We start from the raw sequence: 21,229 nt of genomic DNA on the forward strand, positions 1-21,229 counted from the left end.
ATTGAAGATGTCAGTGTTGAAGTACACCAGGATGAGGAGGATATGGGTGTTGCTGGCGCTGGGGAGGAAATTGACAAGGAGGATTCTGATGGTGAGGTGGTTTGTTTAAGTCAGGCACCCGGGGAGACACCTGTTGTCCGTGGGAGGAATAGGGCCGTTGACATGCCTGGTGAAAATACCAAAAAAATCAGCTCTTCGGTGTGGAAGTATTTCACCAGAAATGCGGACAACATTTGTCAAGCCGTGTGTTGCCTTTGTCAAGCTGTAATAAGTAGGGGTAAGGACGTTAACCACCTCGGAACATCCTCCCTTATACGTCACCTGCAGCGCATTCATAATAAGTCAGTGACAAGTTCAAAAACTTTGGGCGACAGCGGAAGCAGTCCACTGACCAGTAAATCCCTTCCTCTTGTAACCAAGATCACGCAAACCACCCCACCAACTCCCTCAGTGTCAATTTCCTCCTTCCCCAGGAATGCCAATAGTCCTGCAGGCCATGTCACTGGCAATTCTGACGAGTCCTCTCCTGCCTGGGATTCCTCCGATGCATCCTTGCGTGTAACGCCTACTGCTGCTGGCGCTGCTGTTGTTGCTGCTGGGAGTCGATGGTCATCCCAGAGGGGAAGTCGTAAGCCCACTTTTACTACTTCCACCAAGCAATTGACTGTCCAACAGTCCTTTGCGAGGAAGCTGAAATATCACAGCAGTCATCCTGTTGCAAAGCGGATAACTGAGGCCTTGACAACTATGTTGGTGTTAGACGTGCGTCCGGTATCCGCCGTTAGTTCACAGGGAACTAGACAATTTCTTGAGGTAGTGTGCCCCCGTTACCAAATACCATCTAGGTTCCACTTCTCTAGGCAGGCGATACCGAGAATGTACACGGACGTCAGAAAAAGACTCACCAGTGTCCTAAAAAATGCAGTTGTACCCAATGTCCACTTAACCACGGACATGTGGACAAGTGGAGCAGGGCAGGGTAAGGACTATATGACTGTGACAGCCCACTGGGTAGATGTATGGACTCCCGCCGCAAGAACAGCAGCGGCGGCACCAGTAGCAGCATCTCGCAAACGCCAACTCTTTCCTAGGCAGGCTACGCTTTGTATCACCGGTTTCCAGAATACGCACACAGCTGAAAACCTCTTACGGCAACTGAGGAAGATCATCGCGGAATGGCTTACCCCAATTGGACTCTCCTGTGGATTTGTGGCATCGGACAACGCCAGCAATATTGTGTGTGCATTAAATATGGGCAAATTCCAGCACGTCCCATGTTTTGCACATACCTTGAATTTGGTGGTGCAGAATTTTTAAAAAAACGACAGGGGCGTGCAAGAGATGCTGTCGGTGGCCAGAAGAATTGCGGGACACTTTCGGCGTACAGGCACCACGTACAGAAGACTGGAGCACCACCAAAAACGCCTGAACCTGCCCTGCCATCATCTGAAGCAAGAAGTGGTAACGAGGTGGAATTCAACCCTATATATGCTTCAGAGGTTGGAGGAGCAGCAAAAGGCCATTCAAGCCTATACAATTGAGCACGATATAGGAGGTGGAATGTACCTGTCTCAAGCGCAGTGGAGAATGATTTCAACGTTGTGCAAGGTTCTGCAACCTTTTGAACTTGCCACACGTGAAGTCAGTTCAGACACTGCCAGCCTGAGTCAGGTCATTACCCTCATCAGGCTTTTGCAGAAGAAGCTGGAGGCATTGAAGGAGGAGCTAAAAGGGAGCGATTCCGCTAGGCATGTGGGACTTGTGGATGGAGCCCTTAATTCGCTTAACAAGGATTCACGGGTGGTCAATCTGTTGAAATCAGAGCACTACATTTTGGCCACCGTGCTCGATCCTAGATTTAAAACCTACCTTGGATCTCTCTTTCCGGCAGACACAAGTCTGCTGGGGTTCAAAGACCTGCTGGTGACAAAATTGTCAAGTCAAGCGGAACGCGACCTGTCAACATCTCCTCCTTCACATTCTCCCGCAACTGGGGGTGCGAGGAAAAGGCTCAGAATTCCGAGCCCACCCGCTGGCGGTGATGCAGGGCAGTCTGCAGCGACTGCTGATGCTGACATCTGGTCCGGACTGAAGGACCTGACAACGATTACGGACATGTCGTCTACTGTCACTGCATATGATTCTCTCCCCATTGAAAGAATGGTGGAGGATTATATGAGTGACCGCATCCAAGTAGGCACGTCAGACAGTCCGTACTTATACTGGCAGGAAAAAGAGGCAATTTAGAGGCCCTTGCACAAACTGGCTTTATTCTACCTAAGTTGCCCTCCCACAAGTGTGTACTCCGAAAGAGTGTTTAGTGCCGCCGCTCACCTTGTCAGCAATCGGCGTACGAGGTTACTTCCAGAAAATGTGGGGAAGATGATGTTCATTAAAATTAATTATAATCAATTCCTCCGTGGAGACATTGACCAGCAGCAATTGCCTCCACAAAGTACACAGGGAGCTGAGATGGTGGATTCCAGTGGGGACGAATTGATAATCTGTGAGGAGCGGGATGTACACGGTGATATATCGGAGGATGATGATGAGGTGGACATCTTGCCTCTGTAGAGCCAGTTTGTGCAAGGAGAGATTAATTGCTTCTTTTTCGGTGGGGGTCCAAACCAACTCGTCATTTCAGTCACAGTCGTGTGGCAGACCCTGTCACTGAAATGATGGGTTGGTTAAAGTGTGCATGTCCTGTTTATACAACATAAGGGTGGGTGGGAGGGCCCAAGGACAATTCCATCTTGCACCTCTTTTTTCTTTCATTTTTATTTGCGTCATGTGCTGTTTGGGGAGTGTTTTTTGGAAGGGCCATCCTGCGTGACACTGCAGTGCCACTCCTAGATGGGCCAGGTGTTTGTGTCGGCCACTAGGGTCGCTTATCTTACTCACACAGCTACCTCATTGCGCCTCTTTTTTTCTTTGCGTCATGTGCTGTTTGGGGAGTGTTTTTTGGAAGGGCCATCCTGCGTGACACTGCAGTGCCACTCCTAGATGGGCCAGGTGTTTGTGTCGGCCACTAGGGTCGCTTATCTTACTCACACAGCTACCTCATTGCGCCTCTTTTTTTCTTTGCGTCATGTGCTGTTTGGGGAGTGTTTTTTGGAAGGGCCATCCTGCGTGACACTGCAGTGCCACTCCTAGATGGGCCAGGTGTTTGTGTCGGCCACTAGGGTCGCTTAGCTTAGTCATCCAGCGACTTCGGTGCAAATTTTAGGACTAAAAATAATATTGTGAGGTGTGAGGTATTCAGAATAGACTGAAAATGAGTGGAAATTATGGTTTTTGAGGTTAATAATACTTTGGGATCAAAATGACCCCCAAATTCTATGATTTAAGCTGTTTTTTAGTGTTTTTTGAAAAAAACACCCGAATCCAAAACACACCCGAATCCGACAAAAAAAATTCGGTGAGGTTTTGCCAAAACGCGGTCGAACCCAAAACACGGCCGCGGAACCGAACCCAAAACCAAAACACAAAACCCGAAAAATTTCAAGTGCACATCTCTAGTATATACTGCATTAAACCACTAATTGCTCATAGCATTTTCACTACCTTACTGTTAGTGGTGTGGAATGGTATGCTCAGATACTATATCCTGGGCTTTTCCATTCCTGTAATGCAGGAACCCTTTTTTTCTTCTTCTCAACACTATAAAATAAAGTATCTGTACAGTGTATTGTGAATGGGAACACCAATAAGATAAGCTGTGGTCTTTGTGATTCATATTTTTCTGCATGGTCAAACGGGTCTGGGACTCCAGGTCGACAACAAATAGGTCGACACACCTTAGGTCGACGCCAATTGGTCGACACACCTTAGGTCGACATGGACAAAAGGTCGGCATGAACAAGGTCGACATGGAAAAAGGTCGACATGAATTTTTTATGTTTTTTTGGTGTCGTTTTCTTTGTAGAGTGACCGGGAACCCCAATTAGTGCACCGCGTCCCCTCGCATGGCTCGCTTCGCTCGCCATGCTTCGGGCATGGTGCCTTCGCTCCGCTCCGCTTCGCTCGGCACAGATTACTGTTCCAATCGTAGTCCACCTGGATCGTTAAGTATGAAAAGGTTCCAAAAAAGAAAAAAATTGTGAAAAACTCATGTCGACCTTTTTCCATGTCGACCTTGCTCCTTTCGACATTTTGTCCATGTCGACCTTTTGTCCATGTCAACATTAGGTGTGTCGACCAATTGGCATCGACCTAAGGTGTGTCGACCTTTTTGTTGTCGACCTGGAGTCCGGATACTGGTCAAACTCCCCTCTACAGATTCAGATTGCCACCAGAAAAATAGATTCATGGAACATTCCATGGGGTGTCAATAAGTGGAGTGCTGGAAGGGTGTTTTTTCCCCCCTTCATTTTTAACCCTACATGCACAATAAGGAGATACTAAGAAATGAACCTTTATTAGCAAACTGGTACAGGGGGTGGTACCATCTACAATCAAAACATAGGTTTTTAGGTTTTTTTCCAAGTATTCAATAACTTGAGGGAAGAAAGTTTTAATTGCTGTTTATGAATTAATTGTTCAGCTGTTCGTTTAGAGTGATCAGCATTTCAAGTACATTTCGGAGATTATATGATAGAAGTTAGAAATGGCTACATAATAAATCATTCTCATTCAGAGTCAGACCCATATAGAAATTGTATAGTTGAGATGTGTTTAGTATATAGACACTATAACAAGACTCAAGGGGATATCTGTATATTGCAGCATTTACTAGGATGCATAGGCAAACACGGATAGGGGGCTGGAGCGGGAGGGTTGTCTGACATCATAGATCCTACCCCCCAAGCCTGGCTAGAGGACACTGTATGCAGATTAAAGGGGATGAATGAAGTGGATGCTTCACCTTAACAAGTCTTCTGTGTGTGCGGATCGCAACGCTCATCTAGTGCACTGGACCAGAGAGCACCTGTCAGCAAGAAGAGACAGGTGTCTTAACATGAGTTTGTAAAATGTGTGCTTAGAGAGCTCAGTCCTGTCTCTTTCTTCTTATACAGTGTATGTATATTTATTATGGGATGATAAATCTTTACATGACCACTTATTTTATTTATACAAGATAAATTTGTTACAGAAAGTTTTATTTTTTTACTGTATCCTTCAACCTATTCTATAGACCAGATCTCCCCCCTGTCAGAGTTGCAATAATTAGCACCCCCTTAGGATCAAATGTTAGCCAGTAATGGTTATACCATTGCGTCTTTACATGCAACTTTTTCCATTACAATGCGTCTTATTCGCAAATGGGACACACAAGGAGCTTATGCTGATTAAAATGATATGTGACATGCCTTTATTCTTTGTGCGACTGTGGCTGTATCTGCGTACGAAATGCTACGTTACAGTGCTTACCTCAAAAACACTGTAACACAGCACTTCGGATGCAGTTACAGCCGCAGACACACACCGGTTATAGGCATGCGTATATCATTTTAATCAGCATAAGCTGCCTGTGCATCATTTTCACATAGCGATGCAAATAAAGCTCATTTTCAGCAATAAAAGATGCCCGACACTAACAGAATTGCATGGGATCTGTCAGCTCTGTCAGCTCACGACAGACATTTCCCGCTACGTTATATGTATATATAGCGGCTCATTTAAGTGATACAGAATTTAAATAAGAGCGCTTTTAGGACATGTGTTTGTGTATTAAAAGTTATGTATGTGCATCCGTAAAGTATTCACAGCACTTCCCTTTTTCCACATTTGTTATGTAACAGCCTTATTCCAAACTGGAATAAATTTATTTTATTCCCTCAAAATTCTACACAGAATACCACATAATGGCCCTCATTCCGAGTTGATCGGTCGCAAGGCGAATTTAGCAGAGTTACACACGCTAAGCCGCCGCCTACTGGGAGTGAATCTTAGCTTCTTAAAATTGCGACCGATGTATTCACAATATTGCGATTACTAACTACTTACTACTTAGCAGTTTCAGAGTAGCTCCAGACTTACTCTGCCTGTGCGATCAGTTCAGTGCTTATCGTTCCTGGTTGACGTCACAAACACACCCAGCGTTCGCCCAGGCACTCCCACCGTTTCCCCGGCCACTCCTGCGTTTTTTCCGGAAACGGTAGCGTTTTCAGCCACACTCCCCTGAAACGCCGTGTTTCCGCCCAGTAACACCCATTTCCTGTCAATCACATTACGATCGCCGGAGCGAAGAAAAAGCCGTGAGTAAAAATACTTTCTTCATAGTAAAGTTACTTGGCGCAGTCGCAGTGCGAACATTGCGCATGCGTACTAAGCGGATTTTCACTGCGATGCGATGAAAAATACCGAGCGAACAACTCGGAATGAGGGCCAATGACAACGTGAAAAAAGTGTTTTTGATATTTTAGCAAATTTATTAAAAATAAAAAATAAGAAATCACGTGTACATAAGTATTCACAGCCTTTGTTCAATACTTTGTTGATGCACCTTTGGCAGCAATTACAGCCTCAAGTCTTTTTGAATATGATGCCACAAGCTTGACACACCTATCTTTGGCCAGTTTCACCCATTCCTCTTTGCAGCACCTCTCAAGCTCCATCAGGTTGAATGGGAAGCGTCGGTGCACATCCATTTTCAGATCTCTCCAGAAATGTTCAATAGGATTTAAGTCTGAGTTCTGTCTGGGCCACTCAAGTACATTCACAGAGTTGTCCTGAAGCCACTCCTTTGATATCTTGGCTGTGTGCTTAGGTTCATTGTCCTGCTGAAAGAAGAACCATCGCCCCAGTCTGAGTGGTCTGGAGCAGGTTTTCATCCAGGATGTCTCTGTACATTGCTGCATTTATCTTTCCCTCTATCCTGACTAGTTCCTGTTATTGATAAACATCCCCACAGCATGATGCTGCCACCATTATGCTTCACTGTAGGGATTGTATTGGCCTGGTGATGAGTGGTGCCTGGTTTCCTCCAAACATGACGACAAGAGTTCAATCTTTGTCTCATCACTCAGACCAGAGAATTTTATTTCTCATGGTCTGAGAGTCCTTCAGGTGTACTTTGGCAAACTCCAGGTGGGCTGCCATGTGCTTTTACTAAGGAGTGGCTTCCGTCTTCCCACTCTACCATACAGAGAAAATTTGTGGGACTCAAAATAGAAGGAGCTTTTTACCAATATTAGTACAAATATATACCACAAGATACGTCCCTGAAATTGCAGATGGACAAGATCTCCGTGGAACAACTTTGGGAGCCTTTTTCCTTTTTCTTTTGACAATTATCTTCTCTCAAAGTGACGTGAGCATGCAAAAAGAACAATGATATATATATGTGTAGTAAAGTTTTTGACAACCATTAAGTCTTTCTTACTGTATGATGCACATAGAAAAAGTTCCCAGAAGGAGGTGGGCTAGTCCAATCAAGCAGCGTACCCTAACTCATACTTCAAAAGGTGTTTCATACATATAAAGGTATCTTTATCCACCACAGTGTTTGGAACACCAACATGTAATTGACCCCTTAGATGACAGGTGAACATACCCCACTCACACAGCAATGGGTTGGATAGAAGCACATAAAGGTTTCTTTTATATTCAGAAAAGGGTAGATATCCACCTGGGGAGGATCTGCACATGGGGATGGAAATTATGATGACCATGTACATATCGACTCCTTGAAAGAAACCCAGATACGTTTGAATACAACTGATTCTCCCGTGAGTAGGGTACGCTTCCTATCAGCTGTCGAGAACCCTTTTCTGAAAAACAGCCTCTTTTTTTGAGGATGTGAGTGACAGTCCAGTCCACTTTTGTTTCCGCTATGTTGACTCACCCTGACTTACTTTCCCTATAGTAGCAAGCAGGGTCCTTTCAGCCGATGGTATGGGCTGACTGCTGCGCCCAGTGGGTTGCCGGGAGATGACGTCACCCGCTACTTGGAGTATTGAAACAAGATGTATAAGAACACATCTGTATGAGGAAGGGAACTATGATATTCTATCATTATATTTCATTACTGGTGCAGGATTGATTCTTGTGTGTGTATCTATTCAGTTATAATGATATTGCTGAAAATCTGATACTTTTTTATATCTCTTAGAATAATCGTCAAAAGAGAATTACTTTTTTACAGTAAACTGGTTTGTCAAAATTAGCAAATACAAAGGGAAGTATTGTCATCTCCAGCTACAGAATTTGAAATAAAAAAAAACTGAAGTCCAGGAGGGTTGTCAACACCACAGGCATCTTGCACCCGAACTGCTTCCCCCTGCGATCAGATGGCCCTGGAGATGGGAGGACGGGAGGACATAAGTCCCTGCGACCCGTGCCATGGTGTGGGTGCCCCGGGACACTGTGCTACACGCTAAACAAATATGACAACAAAGCTATAAGGAGCTTGGGCCGTAAATAAGGGCTATCTGTTGCCCATCACTAGTCTAAGCAAAAGTATTGGTAAATGTTATTCCCTAATATTGTGCCACACCTGATCAATCTATTTAATGGTATGTTACATTTCTCTTGGTACCAAGATATTTGCAGTTAGCCAGGAAAACTGTGCTCCCGAAACCTAATAAAGTACATTCTTATAACTCCATCTCCTCACTCAACAGTGACCACAAATTCATTACCAAAATGATTGCTCTTGGACTTCAACCTACTGTATCTTACTTACTTTGCTCCACCCACGACATACAGGACTTACAAGAACAGATTCTCCATACAAAATATTAGACACTTAATTGTTACAATTGTCCAAAACCCAAAGAAAGAACAATATAGTATTTCTTGGTCTCGTTTAATTAGGATATATCTAAATATAGGCACTGTGACCCTACAATTTTACATATATTGATGACAGTAAATGACTATCCCCTAGTATTCTTTACAATTATATTTGCAGCAATGCCAGGAAAGGATGCCTCCTATCTTATATCCTCTTTAAAATGGCAATTGGATCCCATTTTACAACATCTAGATAAACTGATACCCCTTTCACACTACACAAATAACTCGGCATTGACCTGGTATTTTGCTGGGTTGACACGGGTCGCTGTGCGGTGTGAAAGGAGTCACTGCCAAATTCCCGGGTCAGGTGCAGTGTGAATGGGTTACCCGGGTTGATGCGACCCAGTACCCATTTACAGCAAAGGGAGAGGTGGCATGGAGATGATCTCATCTCCCAGCGCCGCCCCTGCCCCCAATGCCGCTGCGGTCACCACCCCCGATGGCAACCTGGCATTTTGTAGGGTCGTGAAGCCAGTGTGTAAGGGTCTAATGCCAAGTCGCATCCGGGAAGGAACCGTTTCCAATTCCTGGGTGCAATGTGAAAGGGGTATGATTGATTGGAGGGAAATACAATAGGTACAACAGAACTTGATATCAGTCTTTGCAGATGATCTACTACTGTATATCCCTAATCTAAAAAAGGCCAACCCTTCCATTCTAAAAAAAATTGTAAAAATTAGTGAATTAGAAAATCATAACAGAATTTCAGAACAGAAAGATGGCCTTTTTCTCAGAAGCGAAGTGATGGTAGCAGGATGCATTCCTATTGAGATGGACACAAGGGATGCTCAGATATTTAGGAATAAACATACCATATGCTGAGAGCATTCCTCATGTGATCAATAAAATAATACTGGACTCCCAAAATTTGAGATCCCTCCACATATAATTTTTGGGGTGATGCTATGTCAAGAAAATTATAACATTTCCATATTTATTATAGCCCATATACAAAGATTGGTGCATTAACAACAGGGCAGGTGGGCCCATCGCCCAGGGGTGCACACACACTGGGGTCCCCCTCTCATCACTCCATCACCAGCATGGGAGGGCACTGTGGCATATGTGAACAGGGGTTTCTGTATGGCTTAATATGAACTGGGGCACTACAGTGTGCAGAATACATTTGTAGAGTATTTACACATTAAACATTTTAATAATATCATCAACATATCATATTAACAGTTTATTATTTCCCCCCTCCCCCCCTCCCCCCCCTCAGTTGCACTGGCCCCTCCAAACTTTAATCCTGTACTGCATACTAATGCTAATTTTACTTAAAGATGCACCCCTTTCTAAGATTCCTTCAGTTTACATCATATGAATACAAGTTGTAATTCGCATAACAAAAGTGATTATGGAAAACAGACACACCATTAGATGTGTTTAGTTTATTTCAGTGTTCATTTAAAACTGTTTTTTATCTCTTCATATTGTTAAGAATGGCACAAATGTATTGTAATCAATTTGTTAACATTACTCACATTGCAAGGATATACAATTCTATTTCACTGTGGATTTTAATACAACTTCTAATACAAAAATAGGAGGAGTGTTAGATCAATAATATACATTAATAAACTCCTATTTATACTCATCAAATCTGTTTGTAACATTATAAGGGACCAGAGCCGGCCCTAACCAATATGATGCCCTAAGCAAGATTTTGGCTGGTGCCCCCTAGCACCACCGCTGGTTCCGCCTCTGACCTTGCACCTCTTTCCCAGCACCATCACCTCTCACCCATAGCAGTCCTTATTTTGGTGTTTGTACCCTCTATATTTTAAATAGGAACAGGTTGCACATTTGGCACGCAGCCCAAAAAGGGGTGTGTTTTTGCTGGCAAGCGGCATGGCCACACAATAGTAACCCCAATTCCAATTACGCCACACAGTACTACAACTTTATTCACATTTTGATCATGCGATAGTGTCCATAACTCATATTACATCCCACAGTAGTATCACTTTACCTTATAAACGTTACTCCTCACAGTAGACCCCCTTATTCACATTACATCACACTGAATTGCTCCTTATTCACATTACACCACACCCTGTTGCTCTTTATTCACATTAGACGACACAGTAGTGCCCTTTCTATATGCAACAACACATAGTTGCGCACCTTATACACATAATGCCACAGAGTAATGCCCCTTACACACGAGACACATTATTAATGTCCTTATAAACATAATGCACCTTACGCATTATGACAACCTATATAATTGTCCTTTTACACATAATGTCCCTAACACATATGCCGCACATATTTAGTGTCCCTATACGCATAATGACACACATACAGTAGTACCCTGTTACACATATGCCGCACATTGTTAATGCCCTTATACACATAATGACACACATAGTGCCCCTTACACATATGTTGCACATTATTAATGCATTTTTACATGACACACATAATGCTTCTTACACATATTCCGAACACTACTGCACAACCAACCCACTCACATGCACACAGCACTTACAATGCCACTAACACTGTGACCTCTGCCTCTGCTTGGATACAGATGTGTCCTCATAAATCTTGCCTCAATGCTAATGTTGCGCACCTTTTTTTATGAAAATGCATCTTATTTGAATTGCTATGTGGTTAGGATGCACAAGCAGCTTCTGCTGATTAAATAGATATGCAGCATGCCTATATACTGTGTGAGACTGTGGCTGTATCTGCATATGAAATGTTACACACAGAATATAGGCATGCCGCATATCATTTTAATCAGCAGAAGCTGCTGATGCCCCTAGGCATATCAAATGCCCTAGGCAATTGCCTAGTTTGCCTATGCCTATGGCCGGCTCTGTAAGGGACACAAATATATTCTCATTCAGTTGGATAAAGAATACCTCCAGAAAACCAATGACCTGAAAAAGTGTATTTGTATGTATTTGGAAAAGGTGTTGCTACATTAGATAATTTGCAGGATCTATTGGAATGAAGTGAATTGCCAAGATGGTTGAAAATCTGTCTAGAAGTTGAGATATTTGGATATCTGCCTTGACGGACCTGATTGCTTATGGGGAGATATAATCCTAGGGTAATGTTAAAATTAATCCATCAGCTATTTTTCCTGTACTGTGTGTATAGTAAAGAAGCTTTCTTCCAACTGTTGGATGGCAGCTGTTGCAGACAGAAAAAAATGGATATTAAATGAGAATATTATGTTGCAGGTTATTTAACCTAAAATTGCGATATGCTTAAATGTTCTCTGACACAGGGCATTTCTTTCTAGTTCACAGATTTTAGCAGTCTGTTTGAGCAGTCACTACAATTATGAATATTAAATGCATTAAATATATAATTAAATGGATTTTCTGATGGATTACTGTAAATCAACTCCATTGCATGCAGACATAGACTATTTACAGTAAGGGCACATTTGTTTGATTAAGAACTGAGACAGACTTGCACGTACATACAGATAAGTCTGTCAGTAGCTATGTCACGAACTAGTGGAAATACCCGGTAATGACAATGAGAGGCACCAGCACTATTCACTTCTGATTGTCTGTGCTTTTGATAATGTGGGTGCACTTTAGAACACTTTTTTTTACTACTTACATTTTTTCGTGAGAAGGATAATTACACCTGTTTGTATTGTAGAGATTGTTTTCAAGCCTAATGATGACTGCATTTTTTGCTGTTAAAACAATAGTTAGCAAACTTCTGGTGCTTGTGAATGTACAGTACATGTATCTGGGTTGAAGTGCACAGTCTCGGGATCCTGTAAAGCCCACCAGGATAACGCAGTGGTAGGGGCCCATGCTTAGAGGCTTGGCTAACCATTAGTAAATACTGCTAGTCTGTCCATGATAATGTTCCTGATAAATAACAGCAATGCAATGTATAAAATACGCCATACTGTAGTCCTTTGCAGTATAATGTAACATATATATATATATAATGTATAATTCAAGTGCACAGTTTGGAACCTGATCCCTAGCAGAGGGGTGTGCCCACAGGTGGTGGGGCCCTCCTGTGGTTCTACTGTACTCTTGTGGGCCAGTCCAGCCTTGTATAAATGTAATTTACAGCACTGGACTTTGAACTCATGAACCTTACCATCACCTGTCTTGGCAACTCTCTCCAATCCTGATTTAGAGCATTCACTTGGGAACTCCCTGAAGACTGCAGACACTGAACTTCCTCGTCTCAACCAGTTTCCAACTCACTCACCAGCATGGGCATCACACAATTTTACATCACAATGAAGTGTAACTTAATTTTGAAGGATGTGTTTCATTTAAATAATGACTCCAATTATGAATAGCTTTACCATATGAAAATTGTTATGAGTGGCAATTGCAACTTATTGAGGTAGGACTTATGTCTGAAATTGTCTGTTGAAACAGTCAAAAGATTCTTTGGGGGATATTCAATTGTTTGAAAAGTCAGTTGGGTGTCTGTTTTTTCTTATCTAATAGACTTGAAAATACAGACACCCAACCGACTTTTCAAACATTTGAATTCCCCCCAATAGCTGTAATTTCATAAATGTGTTTTGAGTAACTGAACTTCCTCTATAACAACAGTGATCATAGAAATATTCAGGGTACTGCACTGTTTATTTCCATTGTTAGAGTTGTTGCTATGAAGAAGTTCAATTCGTTACAACATACAGTATCTTCATTAGGTGTCTCAGAGTGAGGGGACCCTGATCTGTCTGTCACAGAGCTGTTGATCCCTTTTGAACAACATGTGAAAGTATAGGCATAACGTTGATGGTCTTTATGTAAAGATTAGGCACATGTGCAACTACAGTAAGTGCTATTAATTTGGTTTTGCAGTTCTGCAATATCAATTGGTAAAATAAACTGCCTGCCATCTTTTGTGTAGAGTGTAAAGGACATCATGGGCATAATGTGCCAATTGCGTGCACTGCAGGGGGATGTGTACTTTTGATTGTCCGCTAATTAAATATACAGTAATTAACATAACTGAAATAGATTGAAGTAAAATAGATTCAAATTAAATATGATTTGCACATGGCTACCATACTGGGAGGGGGCATCCTCCGTGCACCCCCTCTCCCCCTACACACACTATCTGTGGCACAGTTGGAGGTATATACTGGCACCGTATAAGAGTTTACTGCACATGCATTACTCTCCAGCAATATTGCACCCACACCATGTTGCCGGGGATTTCTGTGAAAATGTGTTCTGCTCTGATTTGGGACAACAGAAAGGTAAGTATACTCAATGGGTGCAGGATGTGTGATCTGTGGGCACATCCTGCACCATTTATAGACACACCACTGTTATAGAACCTAATGATCGCCGCAGCATCTTCAGCACAGTAAGTACCATATTAGGCTTTGCAGTTTTGGAAGTTCAGTAAATTTGCCCATTTGTATTGGACATTCATAAATCTTTGAGTAACAATAGTGGGGTTGCATTGTGGGAAATTTTGCATCTTCCTGTGTAACACAGCATTTACTTTTCTGAAGCATTCCATAGGTGTTGTAGAGCAGGTTTATACATTCCTTGCTAAATGTTGATCAGTGAGTCAGATTGTGCTGAAATGCTAAAATTTGTGTTGTGGGAGAAGACGATAAAGGAGATGCAAGGAGTGGAGAGCATGACCTTATGGTGGGTTACTTTGCTTGTTACTTGTGGTGGCAGATCTTCCTATACCTTTTTTTTTGCCCACCAGAGCTACCGCAACTCATTTGCAATTGCGTACACATATGCAGTCTATACACAAGAACAAGGGACATCAGGCTTAAGGGTAGACCTATGGCAAAGCAGACTGTAGCCTGCATTAACCACGCCATGTTTTTGTACATTAGGGCTAGTAGCTGATGTTAGATACATTCCCCGAAAATGGCCACAACAACAACCACTCCTCACTAACACCATGTTAACACCCCCAAATGATAACTTCTTTTCAAATCACTATGTAATGGAATCCTCATTGTGTGCAATGCAAATGAAGTATATGCACAGTCTGCCGATAATTGCTCCATGCCATGGAACATGCATACTTCTCTGAATCAGGTCCTGAGCCAGCTTGTAAAGCAGAAACCAAATAAATAATCAACAGTACTGCTGTCTGGCATCCTTGCAACCTCACTGTGTTAGCCAAGTCAGTGATGATTATGAAGGATTTTGTGGACAGTATACTGAAGGATTGTACTGTGACCAGTCAGACTTGGACAGTACCCTAAAGCACCATATTTACTTGTGCATGCAGGGAAGTGAAAGAGGTGATGGAAGTGGGGTGTACAGTGGATATGTTTGAGGTGCAGTAGTGTAAACACCAAGAATAGAAAACTGGCTCATGATTTCCAAACCTAATAAGCAGCCTCGTCAGAGATCTATAATTTTACAGCAGCCTCTTTTTGGGATTTTGTGGGATGGTATACTGAGCCTTTAACAGAACTATCTAGACAAAGTACCCCAGGCTTTGATTGTTTCTCAACCTGCTAGTGGGTATGTTGACCCGACTAGATCTACCAGACTCTCCCGGGATTCCAAGTTTGCATGCCTCTGGACAAATATTGATTTTGTGTGAAAAAGAGTGAAATGTCTTTGGAGGTTTGTGTGGAAATCCTTTTACCCCAGAAGGAGTTAGTTTATTATCCCTCTTATCCCAGAGCAAAGGACGGAGAGTTTTAGTATTTAGAGGTTGGCCCAGGACAGCCTAGGGGATGTAATGGGTCAGTGGAGATCACAACCCCATACCTTTAGTTCCAAGATCCCAGAATGATATTCTAGAGGAGTTCAGTATGATATCCCGGCTGTTGGGATCCCGGCGGTCTTGCTGCCCTCGCCACGCTTGGGGCCCGGTGTCCACCTTCCCAAATGGGGATTTCGACAGCCAGTGTTTCACCGGGTGTCGGGATTCCAGCGTCTGTATCCTGACAGCCGGGATCCCGACAGCTGGAAAAATTGACTGGCTCCCACCTAGAGGTCAGCACAGAACCAAGCTCCATGAAGTGCTTTCAGTAGGGGCCCATGTGAACCCCAGAAGGACACACACAACCTTGAGAAACCAAATATGACGGTGTAGTGCCCACACTGAATGTGATATTTGAGATTGGCAGGTTTACATGGAATATGAAACTGCCAGTCTGGTGTTGTAGAAAAGTTAAATCCCAGGTAGTATTGTTGGACCTATGACAGGGATTCCCAACCATGGTTCTCAAGGCACACTAACAATCCAGGTTTTAAGGATAGCCATAGTGAGCACAGCTAACTTAATTAGTTCCTCACTTATTTTGATTTAACCATCTGTGCTCAAGCATGGATATCACTAAAACCTGGACCTTTAGAGTGCCTTGAGGACTGAGGTTGGGAAACACTGACCTATGGAATGGTATTGCTGTTCCTTCTACGTTCCCAGTCTCCACCAAAAATGCAATGTGCTTGGTATTACACTGTTTGAAATTCAAGAATTGTCTCCTGCTGAAAATGTGAGGAGTTAAGAACTGTTGCTTTTCTAGCCATTTTGATGTTCCTCAGGTCATTGGGAAGGGGACAATATCCCTTTAATTAAAGTAGAACTTTTGGTATTCTTATAAATTAGCTTCTTTGTATATTTAAGTGCCCTGCAATCCTATATTTTAATACTAGGTTCATATAGTGCTAAGCTTGTTTTATTATGCCTATTTATCATAGTGCATACACATGGGGTGTTTATTTTTTCCCATGCAGAACAGGTAGACTGTGTTTCATATTGTTGTTTTTTTGTCAGAGACCATAAAAAGTCATGATGAACAATTGTGATTTATATGTACAATACTGTCTAAAAGTTTTAGGTAGGTATTGAAAAAATACTGCAAAGTAAGAATTAAATAGAAGCGTTAATAGTTTATTTGTATCAATTCTCAAAAATGCAAAGTGAATAAACAGAAGAGAAATCTAAATCAAATCAACATTTACAATTCTGCAACTGTAGATACATACTGTGGGTATAATAAGTATCCAATGGCCGAACTACTGACTGTGCAAGGGAAAGCAGACACTACATGACCCAGAGTGAAGGTAGGCCAAGCAATTCCAGGTTACCTTCCCAAAACAATGGGGGGACAAATGTCTGAAAATGCTCCAACCGAGGAGGCTGTAACTACATTAGTAGGACTCCCTCATAATGCTATGGGTCCCAGCTCATGCAGGTATCTTTAAAGCAGATACATATATAGTTGTGTTAATTTTTGCACTTTTGCAATTTAACTTTTACATTTTAAATTATCACTAGAAAATAATGTACCATGATAAACCATTTATGATTTATTTTTTTTATTGCAGGTATAAAGCCTGTCCCTTGCTCTTGGATGAAATGGGATTTAAGTATTCTTGGAAAAAGTGAAGATCAAAACACTAATAGACAAATAAACATTTCTCAAGAGCGCATCCAGTACGGTATGTTTAAATATTCTGCAAGTGTGGAAGCCTGCTGCATTATTCTTTTACATAAATTTGTCCAGTGTGATCGATCAAAAACAACTGAAGTGTGCCTATTTTCCCAACATTAAACCACTCGTAGCTATTAGAATGGGATTGCTGATTAAAATCAGACGTACACCGAAATAATAGAGCAGAAACTAATATAAATGAAGTGGATGGGTGGGTTGGGAGACTAAAGAAAGAGGGACTATGGCTAATAGACCTTACAAATTATATGTACAGTAGTAACCAGGGAATTGTAAGACAGACCACAGTAGGGACTGGAGTTCACAGCCCTGGCATTGCAATGTCACAGCTCTCAGAAGTGTGCCACAAGTCACTGTATCTGTGAGCCAGGCAGCCGAGCAGCCCTGGTCTCTCTGCATGGCTGAACTGGCCCATCAGGCCATCAACTCTTTTGACATTTGTAAAAAGTGCCAGATGGACAGGCCCTCCTTGGAGCATGGTCAGTGCAGAGGAGGCAGTCATGCTATGTAATGTAATGCTATGTAACACCAAGATGGCTGCATCACCTTTTGCATGCTCCTGATCATCTCCATAAAACAGCTGAAATTCACCACAACTGACCTATAAATCATCGTAAATATCCAAGGACTTACCTTTAACTTGTTCTACTCTACGCGGACATCTGATCAAAACCAACGGATTGCATTCCTGCGCTGAGATACACACTAGATTGAAACCTCTGCAACTCTCCACTTAGAAGTCCTTCAGTTTGGAATCTACTGAGCTCTGCATTGGACATCCAAGACAAGGTACTGTGAACTACAACCTACTGTATATTTGGCTCCATCCAGCCCCTCACTTAGACATCATTCACCTCTGTTCTCTGAGCAAAAAATAACTGACTTCTTGCATTAATCAACTAATATACAGCATATTCAGGCTCTGAATCACTGAAGGGTCACTGCTCACTTCAATTTGCAAGAGCCATTCCAAAGGACACATGTTATCACTACCCCCCACAAGAAATTTACTTCAAAGGCCTCTCACACTGAGATCTTTCACACCTACACAACAGGAATTGGATTCTAACACCTCTCCACAAGTCTGCTTTTGACTAAATCAGCAACAGAAAAAGCAGTTATTTTATTTACAGTATCACTTGTTTCAAATATACCCATTGTATTAAGTAGCAGCAATAGGTTACAGCAACAACGATTATAGCGATTACAATCTAAGATGGCGCCGCAGATGGCTGCCTCGGAGCTACGCAGCTCAGCCAAAATACCTGTTTCCCCTTGTTTTCCCTTGCCCTTGTCTACCCCACCGGTGACCAAATACAGCAGGGAAGCCCTCCTTAGTTGGAGCGCTCCCGAGGTGCTTACCACACGTTCGGGCCCGTCAGCGGGCAGATCAGCGGCCCTTGCAGCCCTCGCTGCCCTTGCTGCCCTGTGTGGCAAGGATGCAGACGTTGTGGACACCGAAGTGGATGACCGAGCAGCCGCGCCCCCCCGCAGCCCAGGTGGCGACTGGCGGATGGATCACCGGCCCCGGAAAGAGAATGACGGAGGTCCTCATGTCGGCCCTAGTAGAAGGACCTGGACTCAGAGGAGAGGCTGTCGCGCAGGCGCCCTAGTGAGGTGGCGGCGGCGAGGGCACCGGTCTGCGCTACCCGCGATCCTGCTTTCGAATGTGCGCTCACTGGCAAACAAGTTCGACGAATTGTCCCTCCTTCTGGGCAGCGCAGGGTCAGGCATTACAGGGTCATCTATCCTCTGCTTTACGGAGACGTGGCTGGACGACCATATTGCGGACAACCCAATGTCTCTGCCGGGCTTCAGTCTCTTCAGGGCCGATCGCTCCAAGGTTCTCTCAGGAAAAACGAAGGGTGGTGGCATCTGCTTCTACATCAACGACGGATGGTGCACCAATGTCACGATCATAGGCAAATCATGCAGCCCTCACCTGGAGATGCTGAGTATCAACTGCAACCCCTTCTATTCCCCCCAGGAATTTGCCTCAATTGTCCTTGTGGGAGTTTACATCCCCCCCCTCGCCTGCGCGAACGAAGCCCTGCACCACCTGGCCATATGTATATCCGACATAGAACAAAAACACCCAGACTCTCTGCTTATAGTACTGGGTGACTTCAACAGAACTAACCTGAGCAAGGAGCTACCTAAGTACAAACAACAAGTCACGTGTCCCACTAGGGAAGGGCGCACCCTTGATCACTGCTACACTACCCTCAAGTCTGCCTTCCGGTCTATCCCGCGTGCTGCACTCGGCCTATCTGACCACTGCCTCGTCCACCTACTCCCTACCTATACACAGAAGCTGAGAGCAGTTAAGCCTGTCGTTAAGACTGTCAAGAAATGGACCAATGAGGCCAAGATGAAGCTCCAGGCCTGCTTTGACTGCACGGAATGGGGGGTCTTTGAAGCCTCGGCAACCGACCTGAATGACTTGACAGACACTGTCACATCCTACATCAGCTACTGTGAGGACATGTGTGTACCTACCAAGACTTACCGCATTTACAACAACAACAAGCCCTGGTTCAATGCCCAGCTCAGGCAACTTCATCGAGCCAAAGAGGAGGCCTATAGCAGCGGTGACAGAGCACTATACAACCGTACTAGGAACTCTCTGACTAAAGGAATTAGGCTAGCAAAAAAGCGGTTCTCGGACAAGCTGACAAACGATCTCTCCACCAATGACCCCGTATCTGTATGGAAAGGAATGCAATCCATAACCAACTATAGGAAAACATCAAAGTCCACCACCATGCACCAAGACCTTGCAGATGAACTGAACCACTTTTATTGCAGGTTCGCAAAAGAAGTCCCCTGCAACCCAAACAATCACCTCTACGATGCCCCGAACACCGACGGCCAACCCCAGGCACTGCAAGTCACCCAAGAAGAGGTGGAGGCATTGTTCAAAAGGACCAAAACCAGGAAAGCTCCGGGTCCTGACGGAGTGTCACCATCTGCCCTAAGAGCATGTGCGGGTCAGCTCGCCCCCATATTCACCAAGATCTTCAATAAATCGCTGGAGCTACAGAAAGTCCCTTCCTGCCTCAAAAGGTCTACTATAGTCCCGGTCCCCAAGAAACCCACTATCACGAACCTGAACGACTACAGGCCGATAGCACTGACGTCTGTGGTCATGAAAACGTTCGAGCGTCTGGTTTTGAATCACCTGAAAACTGTGTCTGGCCCCCAACTGGACCCCCTGCAGTTCGCCTATCGCTCGAATCGGTGTGTCGAGGATGCAGTCAACCTGGGCCTGCACTACATTCTACAGCACCTAGACATTCCCGGTACCTACGCGAGGGTCCTGTTTGTCGATTTCAGCTCGGCCTTCAATACAATCGTCCCCAGCATCCTCCACCCCAAATTACTTCGCCTAGGGGTCCCAGAAGCTACCTGTTCCTGGATAATAGACTTTCTGACAGATAGGACACAGGTGGTGAAAGCGGGGGAATTCACCTCTCAAGCGCGGTCCATCAGTACAGGGGCCCCTCAGGGCTGTGTCCTCTCACCCCTGCTCTTCTCCCTGTACACAAATGACTGTACCTCAGAGGCGCAATCAGTAAGGATCATCAAATTCGCCGATGACACCACCGTCATCGGCCTCATCAAGGATGGGGACGAATCGGCCTATAGACGGGAAGTAGACCGGCTGGCCCAGTGGTGCATCCACAACAACCTTGACCTCAACCCCCTCAAAACTGTCGAGATGATAGTGGACTTCAGGAAGAAGTCATCTAGTGCACCTCCGCTAACGATTGCTGACAGTGTGGTATCGCTAGTGGACTCCTTCAAGTTTCTAGGGACCACAATCTCCAGGGACCTTAAATGGGGGTCCAACACTGACGCCACTGTTGGGAAAGCGCAGCAGAGGTTGTTCTTCCTCAGGCAACTAAGGAAGTTCAACATCCCACAGAAGCTCCTGCTCCTCTTCTACTCCGCGATTGTGGAGTCGGTACTGTGCTCCTCGATACTCGTATGGTACAGCTCCGCCAGCGCGAGGAACATATGCAGGCTCCAAAAGGTGGTCAGAACCGCAGAGAAGATCATCGGGGCCGACCTTCCCTCAGTCCA

At 44.0% G+C, this 21,229-nt stretch overlaps 1 protein-coding gene across 10 annotated transcripts in view; it reads left to right on the forward strand.

Moving 5' to 3' along the window:
* FAM227B (family with sequence similarity 227 member B) overlaps positions 1–21,229 on the forward strand; it is a 1,159,103-nt gene that overhangs the window by 431,984 nt on the left and 705,890 nt on the right. For all 10 annotated transcript variants that reach the window (XM_063926021.1, XM_063926018.1, XM_063926017.1 and 7 more), the window contains one exon: positions 17,019–17,132. In XM_063926021.1, the coding sequence (XP_063782091.1) occupies positions 17,019–17,132 (114 nt within the window). The remainder of the gene's footprint in view (positions 1–17,018; positions 17,133–21,229) is intronic.

The sequence above is a fragment of the Pseudophryne corroboree genome, chromosome 6 (assembly GCF_028390025.1).
Source record: "Pseudophryne corroboree isolate aPseCor3 chromosome 6, aPseCor3.hap2, whole genome shotgun sequence".
Taxonomy (NCBI): Eukaryota; Metazoa; Chordata; class Amphibia; order Anura; family Myobatrachidae; genus Pseudophryne; species Pseudophryne corroboree.